Below are 12,727 nucleotides of genomic sequence, written 5' to 3'. Positions count from 1 at the left end.
TGTATATATGCACTGGTCATACAGTATAGAGGGGGTCTCTGCTTTATGTATATATGCACTGGTCATACAGTATAGAGGGGTCTCTGCTTTATGTATATATGCACTGGTCACACAGTATAGAGGGTCTCTGCTTATGTATATATGCACTGGTCATACAGTATAGTGGGGTCTCTGCTTTATGTATATATGCACTGGTCATACTGTATAGAGGGGTCTCTGCTTTATGTATATATGTACTGGTCATACAGTATAGAGGGGTCTCTGCTTTATGTATATATGCACTGGTCATACAGTATAGAGGGGTCTCTGCTTTATGTATATATGCACTGGTCATACTGTATAGAGGGGTCTCTGCTTTATGTATATATGCACTGGTCATACAGTATAGAGGGGTCTCTGCTTTATGTATATATGCACTGGTCATACAGTATAGAGGGGTCTCTGCTTTATGTATATATGCACTGGTCATACAGTATAGAGGGGTCTCTGCTTTATGTATATATGCACTGGTCATACAGTATAGAGGGGTCTCTGCTTTATGTATATATGCACTGGTCACACAGTATAGAGGGGTCTCTGCTTATGTATATATGCACTGTCACACAGTATAGAGGGGTCTCTGCTTTATGTATATATGCACTGGTCATACAGTATAGTGGGGTCTCTGCTTTATGTATATATGCACTGGTCACACAGTATAGAGGGGTCTCTGCTTTATGTATATATGCACTGGTCATACAGTATAGAGGGGTCTCTGCTTTATGTATATATGCACTGGTCATACAGTATAGAGGGGTCTCTGCTTTATGTATATATGCACTGGTCATACAGTATAGAGGGGTCTCTGCTTTATGTATATATGCACTGGTCACACAGTATAGAGGGGTCTCTGCTTTATGTATATATGCACTGGTCATACAGTATAGAGGGGTCTCTGCTTTATGTATATATGCACTGGTCATACAGTATAGAGGGGTCTCTGCTTTATGTATATATGCACTGGTCATACAGTATAGAGGGGTCTCTGCTTTATGTATATATGCACTGGTCATACAGTATAGAGGGGTCTCTGCTTTATGTATATATGCACTGGTCACACAGTATAGAGGGGTCTCTGCTTTATGTATATATGCACTGGTCATACAGTATAGAGGGGTCTCTGCTTTATGTATATATGCACTGGTCATACAGTATAGAGGGGTCTCTGCTTTATGTATATATGCACTGGTCACACAGTATAGAGGGGTCTCTGCTTTATGTATATATGCACTGGTTATACAGTATAGAGGGGTCTCTGCTTTATGTATATATGCACTGGTCATACAGTATAGAGGGGTCTCTGCTTTATGTATATATGCACTGGTCACACAGTATAGAGGGGTCTCTGCTTTATGTATATATGCACTGGTCATACAGTATAGAGGGGTCTCTGCTTTATGTATATATGCACTGGTCATACAGTATAGAGGGGTCTCTGCTTTATGTATATATGCACTGGTCATACAGTATAGAGGGGTCTCTGCTTTATGTATATATGCACTGGTCACACAGTATAGAGGGGTCTCTGCTTTATGTATATATGCACTGGTCATACAGTATAGAGGGGTCTCTGCTTTATGTATATATGCACTGGTCATACAGTATAGAGGGGTCTCTGCTTTATGTATATATGCACTGGTCATACAGTATAGAGGGGTCTCTGCTTTATGTATATATGCACTGGTCACACAGTATAGAGGGGTCTCTGCTTTATGTATATATGCACTGGTCATACAGTATAGAGGGGTCTCTGCTTTATGTATATATGCACTGGTCACACAGTATAGAGGGGTCTCTGCTTTATGTATATATGCACTGGTCATACAGTATAGAGGGGTCTCTGCTTTATGTATATATGCACTGGTCACACAGTATAGAGGGGTCTCTGCTTTATGTATATATGCACTGGTCACACAGTATAGAGGGGTCTCTGCTTTATGTATATATGCACTGGTCACACAGTATAGAGGGGTCTCTGCTTTATGTATATATGCACTGGTCATACAGTATAGAGGGGTCTCTGCTTTATGTATATATGCACTGGTCACACAGTATAGAGGGGTCTCTGCTTTATGTATATATGCACTGGTCATACAGTATAGAGGGGTCTCTGCTTTATGTATATATGCACTGGTCATACAGTATAGAGGGGTCTCTGCTTTATGTATATATGCACTGGTCACACAGTATAGAGGGGTCTCTGCTTTATGTATATATGCACTGGTCATACAGTATAGAGGGGTCTCTGCTTTATGTATATATGCACTGGTCATACAGTATAGTGGGGTCTCTGCTTTATGTATATATGCACTGGTCATACAGTATAGTGGGGTCTCTGCTTTATGTATATATGCACTGGTCATACAGTATAGAGGGGTCTCTGCTTTATGTATATATGCACTGGTCACACAGTATAGAGGGGTCTCTGCTTTATGTATATATGCACTGGTCACACAGTATAGAGGGGTCTCTGCTTTATGTATATATGCACTGGTCATACAGTATAGAGGGGTCTCTGCTTTATGTATATATGCACTGGTCATACAGTATAGAGGGGTCTCTGCTTTATGTATATATGCACTGGTCACACAGTATAGAGGGGTCTCTGCTTTATGTATATATGCACTGGTCACACAGTATAGAGGGGTCTCTGCTTTATGTATATATGCACTGGTCACACAGTATAGAGGGGTCTCTGCTTTATGTATATATGCACTGGTCATACAGTATAGAGGGGTCTCTGCTTTATGTATATATGCACTGGTCACACAGTATAGAGGGGTCTCTGCTTTATGTATATATGCACTGGTCATACAGTATAGAGGGGTCTCTGCTTTATGTATATATGCACTGGTCATACAGTATAGAGGGGTCTCTGCTTTATGTATATATGCACTGGTCATACAGTATAGAGGGGTCTCTGCTTTATGTATATATGCACTGGTCATACAGTATAGAGGGGTCTCTGCTTTATGTATATATGCACTGGTCATACAGTATAGTGGGGTCTCTGCTTTATGTATATATGCACTGGTCATACAGTATAGTGGGGTCTCTGCTTTATGTATATATGCACTGGTCATACAGTATAGAGGGGTCTCTGCTTTATGTATATATGCACTGGTCATACAGTATAGAGGGGTCTCTGCTTTATGTATATATGCACTGGTCATACAGTATAGAGGGGTCTCTGCTTTATGTATATATGCACTGGTCATACAGTATAGAGGGGTCTCTGCTTTATGTATATATGCACTGGTCATACAGTATAGAGGGGTCTCTGCTTTATGTATATATGCACTGGTCATACAATATAGAGGGGTCTCTGCTTTATGTATATATGCACTGGTCATACAGTAGAGAGGGGTCTCTGCTTTATGTATATATGCACTGGTCATACAGTATAGAGGGGTCTCTGCTTTATGTATATATGCACTGGTCACACAGTATAGTGGGGTCTCTGCTTTATGTATATATGCACTGGTCACACAGTATAGAGGGGTCTCTGCTTTATGTATATATGTACTGGTCATACAGTATAGAGGGGTCTCTGCTTTATGTATATATGCACTGGTCACACAGTATAGTGGGGTCTCTGCTTTATGTATATATGCACTGGTCATACAGTATAGAGGGGTCTCTGCTTTATGTATATATGCACTGGTCACACAGTATAGAGGGGTCTCTGCTTTATGTATATATGCACTGGTCATACAGTATAGTGGGGTCTCTGCTTTATGTATATATGCACTGGTCATACAGTATAGAGGGGTCTCTGCTTTATGTATATATGCACTGGTCATACAGTATAGAGGGGTCTCTGCTTTATGTATATATGTACTGGTCATACAGTATAGAGGGGTCTCTGCTTTATGTATATATGCACTGGTCATACAGTATAGAGGGGTCTCTGCTTTATGTATATATGCACTGGTCATACAGTATAGAGGGGTCTCTGCTTTATGTATATATGCACTGGTCATACAGTATAGTGGGGTCTCTGCTTTATGTATATATGCACTGGTCATACAGTATAGAGGGGTCTCTGCTTTATGTATATATGTACTGGTCATACAGTATAGAGGGGTCTCTGCTTTATGTATATATGCACTGGTCACACAGTATAGAGGGGTCTCTGCTTTATGTATATATGCACTGGTCATACAGTATAGTGGGGTCTCTGCTTTATGTATATATGCACTGGTCATACAGTATAGAGGGGTCTCTGCTTTATGTATATATGCACTGGTCATACAGTATAGAGGGGTCTCTGCTTTATGTATATATGCACTGGTCATACAGTATAGAGGGGTCTCTGCTTTATGTATATATGCACTGGCTCATACAGTATAGAGGGGTCTCTGCTTTATGTATATATGCACTGGTCATACAGTATAGAGGGGTCTCTGCTTTATGTATATATGCACTGGTCATACAGTATAGAGGGGTCTCTGCTTTATGTATATATGCACTGGTCACACAGTATAGTGGGGTCTCTGCTTTATGTATATATGCACTGGTCATACAGTATAGAGGGGTCTCTGCTTTATGTATATATGCACTGGTCATACAGTATAGAGGGGTCTCTGCTTTATGTATATATGCACTGGTCACACAGTATAGAGGGGTCTCTGCTTTATGTATATATGCACTGGTCACACAGTATAGTGGGGTCTCTGCTTTATGTATATATGCACTGGTCATACTGTATAGAGGGGTCTCTGCTTTATGTATATATGCACTGGTCACACAGTATAGAGGGGTCTCTGCTTTATGTATATATGCACTGGTCATACAGTATAGAGGGGTCTCTGCTTTATGTATATATGTACTGGTCATACAGTATAGAGGGGTCTCTGCTTTATGTATATATGCACTGGTCATACAGTATAGAGGGGTCTCTGCTTTATGTATATATGTACTGGTCATACAGTATAGAGGGGTCTCTGCTTTATGTATATATGCACTGGTCATACAGTATAGAGGGGTCTCTGCTTTATGTATATATGCACTGGTCACACAGTATAGAGGGGTCTCTGCTTTATGTATATATGCACTGGTCATACAGTATAGAGGGGTCTCTGCTTTATGTATATATGCACTGGTCACACAGTATAGAGGGGTCTCTGCTTTATGTATATATGCACTGGTCATACAGTATAGTGGGGTCCCTGCTTTATGTATATATGCACTGGTCACACAGTATAGAGGGGTCTCTGCTTTATGTATATATGCACTGGTCATACAGTATAGAGGGGTCTCTGCTTTATGTATATATGCACTGGTCATACAGTATAGAGGGGTCTCTGCTTTATGTATATATGCACTGGTCACACAGTATAGAGGGGTCTCTGCTTTATGTATATATGCACTGGTCATACAGTATAGTGGGGTCTCTGCTTTATGTATATATGCACTGGTCACACAGTATAGAGGGGTCTCTGCTTTATGTATATATGCACTGGTCATACAGTATAGTGGGGTCTCTGCTTTATGTATATATGCACTGGTCACACAGTATAGAGGGGTCTCTGCTTTATGTATATATGCACTGGTCATACAGTATAGAGGGGTCTCTGCTTTATGTATATATGCACTGGTCACACAGTATAGAGGGGTCTCTGCTTTATGTATATATGCACTGGTCACACAGTATAGAGGGGTCTCTGCTTTATGTATATATGCACTGGTCACACAGTATAGAGGGGTCTCTGCTTTATGTATATATGCACTGGTCATACAGTATAGAGGGGTCTCTGCTTTATGTATATATGCACTGGTCATACAGTATAGAGGGGTCTCTGCTTTATGTATATATGCACTGGTCATACAGTATAGAGGGGTCTCTGCTTTATGTATATGTGCACTGGTCATACAGTATAGAGGGGTCTCTGCTTTATGTATATATGCACTGGTCATACAGTATAGAGGGGTCTCTGCTTTATGTATATATGCACTGGTCACACAGTATAGAGGGGTCTCTGCTTTATGTATATATGCACTGGTCACACAGTATAGTGGGGTCTCTGCTTTATGTATATATGCACTGGTCACACAGTATAGAGGGGTCTCTGCTTTATGTATATATGCACTGGTCATACAGTATAGAGGGGTCTCTGCTTTATGTATATATGCACTGGTCACACAGTATATAGGGGTCTCTGCTTTATGTATATATGCACTGGTCACACAGTATAGAGGGGTCTCTGCTTTATGTATATATGCACTGGTCATACAGTATAGAGGGGTCTCTGCTTTATGTATATATGCACTGGTCATACAGTATAGAGGGGTCTCTGCTTTATGTATATATGCACTGGTCATACAGTATAGAGGGGTCTCTGCTTTATGTATATATGCACTGGTCATACAGTATAGAGGGGTCTCTGCTTTATGTATATATGCACTGGTCATACAGTATAGAGGGGTCTCTGCTTTATGTATATATGCACTGGTCATACAGTATAGTGGGGTCTCTGCTTTATGTATATATGCACTGGTCATACAGTATAGAGGGGTCTCTGCTTTATGTATATATGCACTGGTCATACAGTATAGAGGGGTCTCTGCTTTATGTATATATGCACTGGTCATACAGTATAGAGGGGTCTCTGCTTTATGTATATATGCACTGGTCATACAGTATAGAGGGGTCTCTGCTTTATGTATATGTGCACTGGTCACACAGTATAGTGGGGTCTCTGCTTTATGTATATATGCACTGGTCACACAGTATAGAGGGGTCTCTGCTTTAAGTATATATGCACTGGTCATACAGTATATAGGGGTCTCTGCTTTATGTATATATGCACTGGTCACACAGTATAGAGGGGTCTCTGCTTTATGTATATATGCACTGGTCATACAGTATAGAGGGGTCTCTGCTTTATGTATATATGCACTGGTCATACAGTATAGAGGGGTCTCTGCTTTATGTATATATGCACTGGTCACACAGTATAGAGGGGTCTCTGCTTTATGTATATATGCACTGGTCATACAGTATAGTGGGGTCTCTGCTTTATGTATATATGCACTGGTCATACAGTATATAGGGGTCTCTGCTTTATGTATATATGCACTGGTCATACAGTATAGAGGGGCCTCTGCTTTATGTATATATGCACTGGTCACACAGTATAGAGGGGTCTCTGCTTTATGTATATATGCACTGGTCATACAGTATAGAGGGGTCTCTGCTTTATGTATATATGCACTGGTCATACAGTATAGAGGGGCCTCTGCTTTATGTATATATGCACTGGTCACACAGTATAGAGGGGTCTCTGCTTTATGTATATATGCACTGGTCATACAGTATAGTGGGGTCTCTGCTTTATGTATATATGCACTGGTCATACAGTATAGAGGGGTCTCTGCTTTATGTATATATGCACTGGTCATACAGTATAGAGGGGTCTCTGCTTTATGTATATATGCACTGGTCACACAGTATAGAGGGGTCTCTGCTTTATGTATATATGCACTGGTCATACAGTATAGAGGGGTCTCTGCTTTATGTATATATGCACTGGTCATACAGTATAGAGGGGTCTCTGCTTTATGTATATATGCACTGGTCATACAGTATAGAGGGGTCTCTGCTTTATGTATATATGCACTGGTCATACAGTAGAGAGGGGTCTCTGCTTTATGTATATATGCACTGGTCATACAGTATAGAGGGGTCTCTGCTTTATGTATATATGCACTGGTCATACAGTATAGAGGGGTCTCTGCTTTATGTATATATGCACTGGTCACACAGTATAGAGGGGTCTCTGCTTTATGTATATATGCACTGGTCATACAGTATAGAGGGGCCTCTGCTTTATGTATATATGCACTGGTCACACAGTATAGAGGGGTCTCTGCTTTATGTATATATGCACTGGTCATACAGTATAGAGGGGTCTCTGCTTTATGTATATATGCACTGGTCATACAGTATAGAGGGGTCTCTGCTTTATGTATATATGCACTGGTCATACAGTATAGAGGGGTCTCTGCTTTATGTATATATGCACTGGTCATACAGTATAGAGGGGTCTCTGCTTTATGTATATATGCACTGGTCATACAGTATAGAGGGGTCTCTGCTTTATGTATATATGCACTGGTCACACAGTATAGAGGGGTCTCTGCTTTATGTATATATGCACTGGTCATACAGTATAGAGGGGTCTCTGCTTTATGTATATATGCACTGGTCATACAGTATAGAGGGGTCTCTGCTTTATGTATATATGCACTGGTCATACAGTATAGAGGGGTCTCTGCTTTATGTATATATGCACTGGTCACACAGTATAGAGGGGTCTCTGCTTTATGTATATATGTACTGGTCATACAGTATAGAGGGGTCTCTGCTTTATGTATATATGCACTGGTCATACAGTATAGAGGGGTCTCTGCTTTATGTATATATGTACTGGTCATACAGTATAGAGGGGTCTCTGCTTTATGTATATATGCACTGGTCATACAGTATAGAGGGGTCTCTGCTTTATGTATATATGCACTGGTCACACAGTATAGAGGGGTCCCTGCTTTATGTATATATGCACTGGTCACACAGTATAGAGGGGTCTCTGCTTTATGTATATATGTACTGGTCATACAGTATAGAGGGGTCTCTGCTTTATGTATATATGCACTGGTCACACAGTATAGAGGGGTCTCTGCTTTATGTATATATGTACTGGTCATACAGTATAGAGGGGTCTCTGCTTTATGTATATATGCACTGGTCATACAGTATAGAGGGGTCTCTGCTTTATGTATATATGCACTGGTCACACAGTATAGAGGGGTCCCTGCTTTATGTATATATGCACTGGTCACACAGTATAGAGGGGTCTCTGCTTTATGTATATATACACTGGTCATACAGTATAGAGGGGTCTCTGCTTTATGTATATATGCACTGGTCATACAGTATAGAGGGGTCTCTGCTTTATGTATATATGCACTGGTCATACAGTATAGAGGGGTCTCTGCTTTATGTATATATGCACTGGTCACACAATATAGAGGGGTCTCTGCTTTATGTATATATGCACTGGTCATACAGTATAGAGGGGTCTCTGCTTTATGTATATATGCACTGGTCATACAGTATAGAGTGGTCTCTGCTTTATGTATATATGCACTGGTCATACAGTATAGAGGGGTCTCTGCTTTATGTATATATGCACTGGTCATACAGTATAGAGGGGTCTCTGCTTTATGTATATATGCACTGGTCACACAGTATAGAGGGGTCTCTGCTTTATGTATATATGCACTGGTCACACAGTATAGAGGGGTCTCTGCTTTATGTATATATGCACTGGTCACACAGTATAGTGGGGTCTCTGCTTTATGTATATATGCACTGGTCATACAGTATAGTGGGGTCTCTGCTTTATGTATATATGCACTGGTCACACAGTATAGAGGGGTCTCTGCTTTATGTATATATGCACTGGTCACACAGTATAGAGGGGTCTCTGCTTTATGTATATATGCACTGGTCATACAGTATAGTGGGGTCTCTGCTTTATGTATATATGCACTGGTCACACAGTATAGAGGGGTCTCTGCTTTATGTATATATGCACTGGTCATACAGTATAGTGGGGTCTCTGCTTTATGTATATATGCACTGGTCACACAGTATAGAGGGGTCTCTGCTTTATGTATATATGCACTGGTCACACAGTATAGAGGGGTCTCTGCTTTATGTATATATGCACTGGTCATACAGTATAGAGGGGTCCCTGCTTTATGTATATATGCACTGGTCATACAGTATAGAGGGGTCTCTGCTTTATGTATATATGCACTGGTCACACAGTATAGTGGGGTCTCTGCTTTATGTATATATGCACTGGTCATACAGTATAGAGGGGTCTCTGCTTTATGTATATATGCACTGGTCATACAGTATAGAGGGGTCTCTGCTTTATGTATATATGCACTGGTCATACAGTATAGAGGGGTCTCTGCTTTATGTATATATGTACTGGTCATACAGTATAGAGGGGTCTCTGCTTTATGTATATATGTACTGGTCACACAGTATAGAGGGGTCTCTGCTTTATGTATATATGCACTGGTCATACAGTATAGAGGGGTCTCTGCTTTATGTATATATGCACTGGTCATACAGTATAGAGGGGTCTCTGCTTTATGTATATATGCACTGGTCATACAGTATAGAGGGGTCTCTGCTTTATGTATATATGCACTGGTCATACAGTATAGAGGGGTCTCTGCTTTATGTATATATGCACTGGTCATACAGTATAGAGGGGTCTCTGCTTTATGTATATATGCACTGGTCACACAGTATAGTGGGGTCTCTGCTTTATGTATATATGCACTGGTCACACAGTATAGTGGGGTCTCTGCTTTATGTATATATGCACTGGTCATACAGTATAGAGGGGTCTCTGCTTTATGTATATATGCACTGGTCACACAGTATAGTGGGGTCTCTGCTTTATGTATATATGCACTGGTCATACAGTATAGAGGGGTCTCTGCTTTATGTATATATGCACTGGTCACACAGTATAGAGGGGTCTCTGCTTTATGTATATATGCACTGGTCATACAGTATAGTGGGGTCTCTGCTTTATGTATATATGCACTGGTCATACAGTATAGAGGGGTCTCTGCTTTATGTATATATGCACTGGTCATACAGTATAGTGGGTCTCTGCTTTATGTATATATGTACTGGTCATACAGTATAGAGGGGTTTCTGCTTTATGTATATATGCACTGGTCACACAGTATAGTGGGGTCTCTGCTTTATGTATATATGCACTGGTCATACAGTATAGAGGGGTCTCTGCTTTATGTATATATGCACTGGTCACACAGTATAGAGGGGTCTCTGCTTTATGTATATATGCACTGGTCATACAGTATAGTGGGGTCTCTGCTTTATGTATATATGCACTGGTCATACAGTATAGAGGGGTCTCTGCTTTATGTATATATGCACTGGTCATACAGTATAGAGGGGTCTCTGCTTTATGTATATATGTACTGGTCATACAGTATAGAGGGGTCTCTGCTTTATGTATATATGCACTGGTCATACAGTATAGAGGGGTCTCTGCTTTATGTATATATGCACTGGTCATACAGTATAGAGGGGTCTCTGCTTTATGTATATATGCACTGGTCACACAGTATAGAGGGGTCTCTGCTTTATGTATATATGCACTGGTCATACAGTATAGTGGGGTCTCTGCTTTATGTATATATGCACTGGTCATACAGTATAGAGGGGTCTCTGCTTTATGTATATATGCACTGGTCACACAGTATAGAGGGGTCTCTGCTTTATGTATATATGCACTGGTCATACAGTATAGAGGGGTTTCTGCTTTATGTATATATGCACTGGTCACACAGTATAGTGGGGTCTCTGCTTTATGTATATATGCACTGGTCACACAGTATAGAGGGGTCTCTGCTTTATGTATATATGCACTGGTCACACAGTATAGAGGGGTCTCTGCTTTATGTATATATGCACTGGTCATACAGTATAGAGGGGTCTCTGCTTTATGTATATATGCACTGGTCATACAGTATAGAGGGGTCTCTGCTTTATGTATATATGCACTGGTCATACAGTATAGAGGGGTCTCTGCTTTATGTATATATGTACTGGTCATACAGTATAGAGGGGTCTCTGCTTTATGTATATATGCACTGGTCATACAGTATAGAGGGGTCTCTGCTTTATGTATATATGTACTGGTCATACAGTATAGAGGGGTCTCTGCTTTATGTATATATGCACTGGTCACACAGTATAGAGGGGTCTCTGCTTTATGTATATATGCACTGGTCATACAGTATAGAGGGGTCTCTGCTTTATGTATATATGCACTGGTCACACAGTATAGAGGGGTCTCTGCTTTATGTATATATGCACTGGTCATACAGTATAGAGGGGTCTCTGCTTTATGTATATATGCACTGGTCATACAGTATAGAGGGGTCTCTGCTTTATGTATATATGCACTGGTCATACAGTATAGAGGAGTCTATGTTGGATGTATTTATCATGTATAGGGGTCAGTGCAGGGTATATTTCTATGTCCTGGCTCTAGAGTATATAGGGGTCTCTGCCGCATGTATATTTCTATGCAGTGATCATATACAGGGGGTATGGGCTGGGTTGACCTGCTCGGTGGGATGTGTCCTCCTGCAGTCAGCACCATGTCCAGCAGCTTTGCCTCCTTACCTGTACAGGTGAGCAGCAGCAGCGCAGCCCTCCAGAGATCCCAGAGTCCTCCAGCCATTGTATGTGCCCCAGCAGCTTTCTGTAGTCCAGTGTAACCCAAGAACAGCTGGTACCCTACAATCCAGGCCACACAGATCACCCTGGGAGCCGGGCAGCGACTCCACGCAGGTCTCCACTCTTCCCTCTCACTGCTCAGTTCCGGATTAAAAAGTTGTCAAACTAGTTCCAAAAATGCTAAGCCATTGAGAGGTGTGGAAGAAGAGGAGGGTGGAACCAGGGCGAGGACATGGACACATCTAATCCTAACTCAAAACCTAAACTAAGCCTAAAACTGACCATTACCCACTGACCAGCGTGGAAGGAGAGGAGGATGGTGAAACTAGGGCAAGGACGTGGACATCTGGAACCCTAAACCAATCTTGACCCCCCAAAACT

The 12,727-nt window shown here is 41.1% G+C and overlaps 1 protein-coding gene across 2 annotated transcripts in view; it reads right to left on the bottom strand.

The window, feature by feature from the left end:
* NECTIN4 (nectin cell adhesion molecule 4) overlaps positions 1-12,524 on the bottom strand; it is a 92,716-nt gene extending 80,192 nt beyond the window's left edge. Inside the window, exon 1 of one of the 2 annotated variants that reach the window (XM_073637243.1) lies at positions 12,293-12,524. In XM_073637243.1, coding sequence (XP_073493344.1) covers positions 12,293-12,350 — 58 coding nt within the window. In that variant the 5' untranslated portion in view covers positions 12,351-12,524. The remainder of the gene's footprint in view (positions 1-12,292) is intronic. The other variant, XM_073637242.1, reaches the window with a different exon arrangement.
* Between the last annotated feature and the right edge of the window lie 203 nt (positions 12,525-12,727).

This window comes from Phyllobates terribilis, unplaced genomic scaffold (assembly GCF_046119375.1).
Source record: "Phyllobates terribilis strain yellow unplaced genomic scaffold, ASM4611937v1 Scaffold_6__1_contigs__length_29720123, whole genome shotgun sequence".
NCBI lineage: Eukaryota > Metazoa > Chordata > Amphibia > Anura > Dendrobatidae > Phyllobates > Phyllobates terribilis.
Note: the sequence above shows the minus strand (reverse complement) of the source record. Positions and strands in the feature narration are given on the sequence as shown.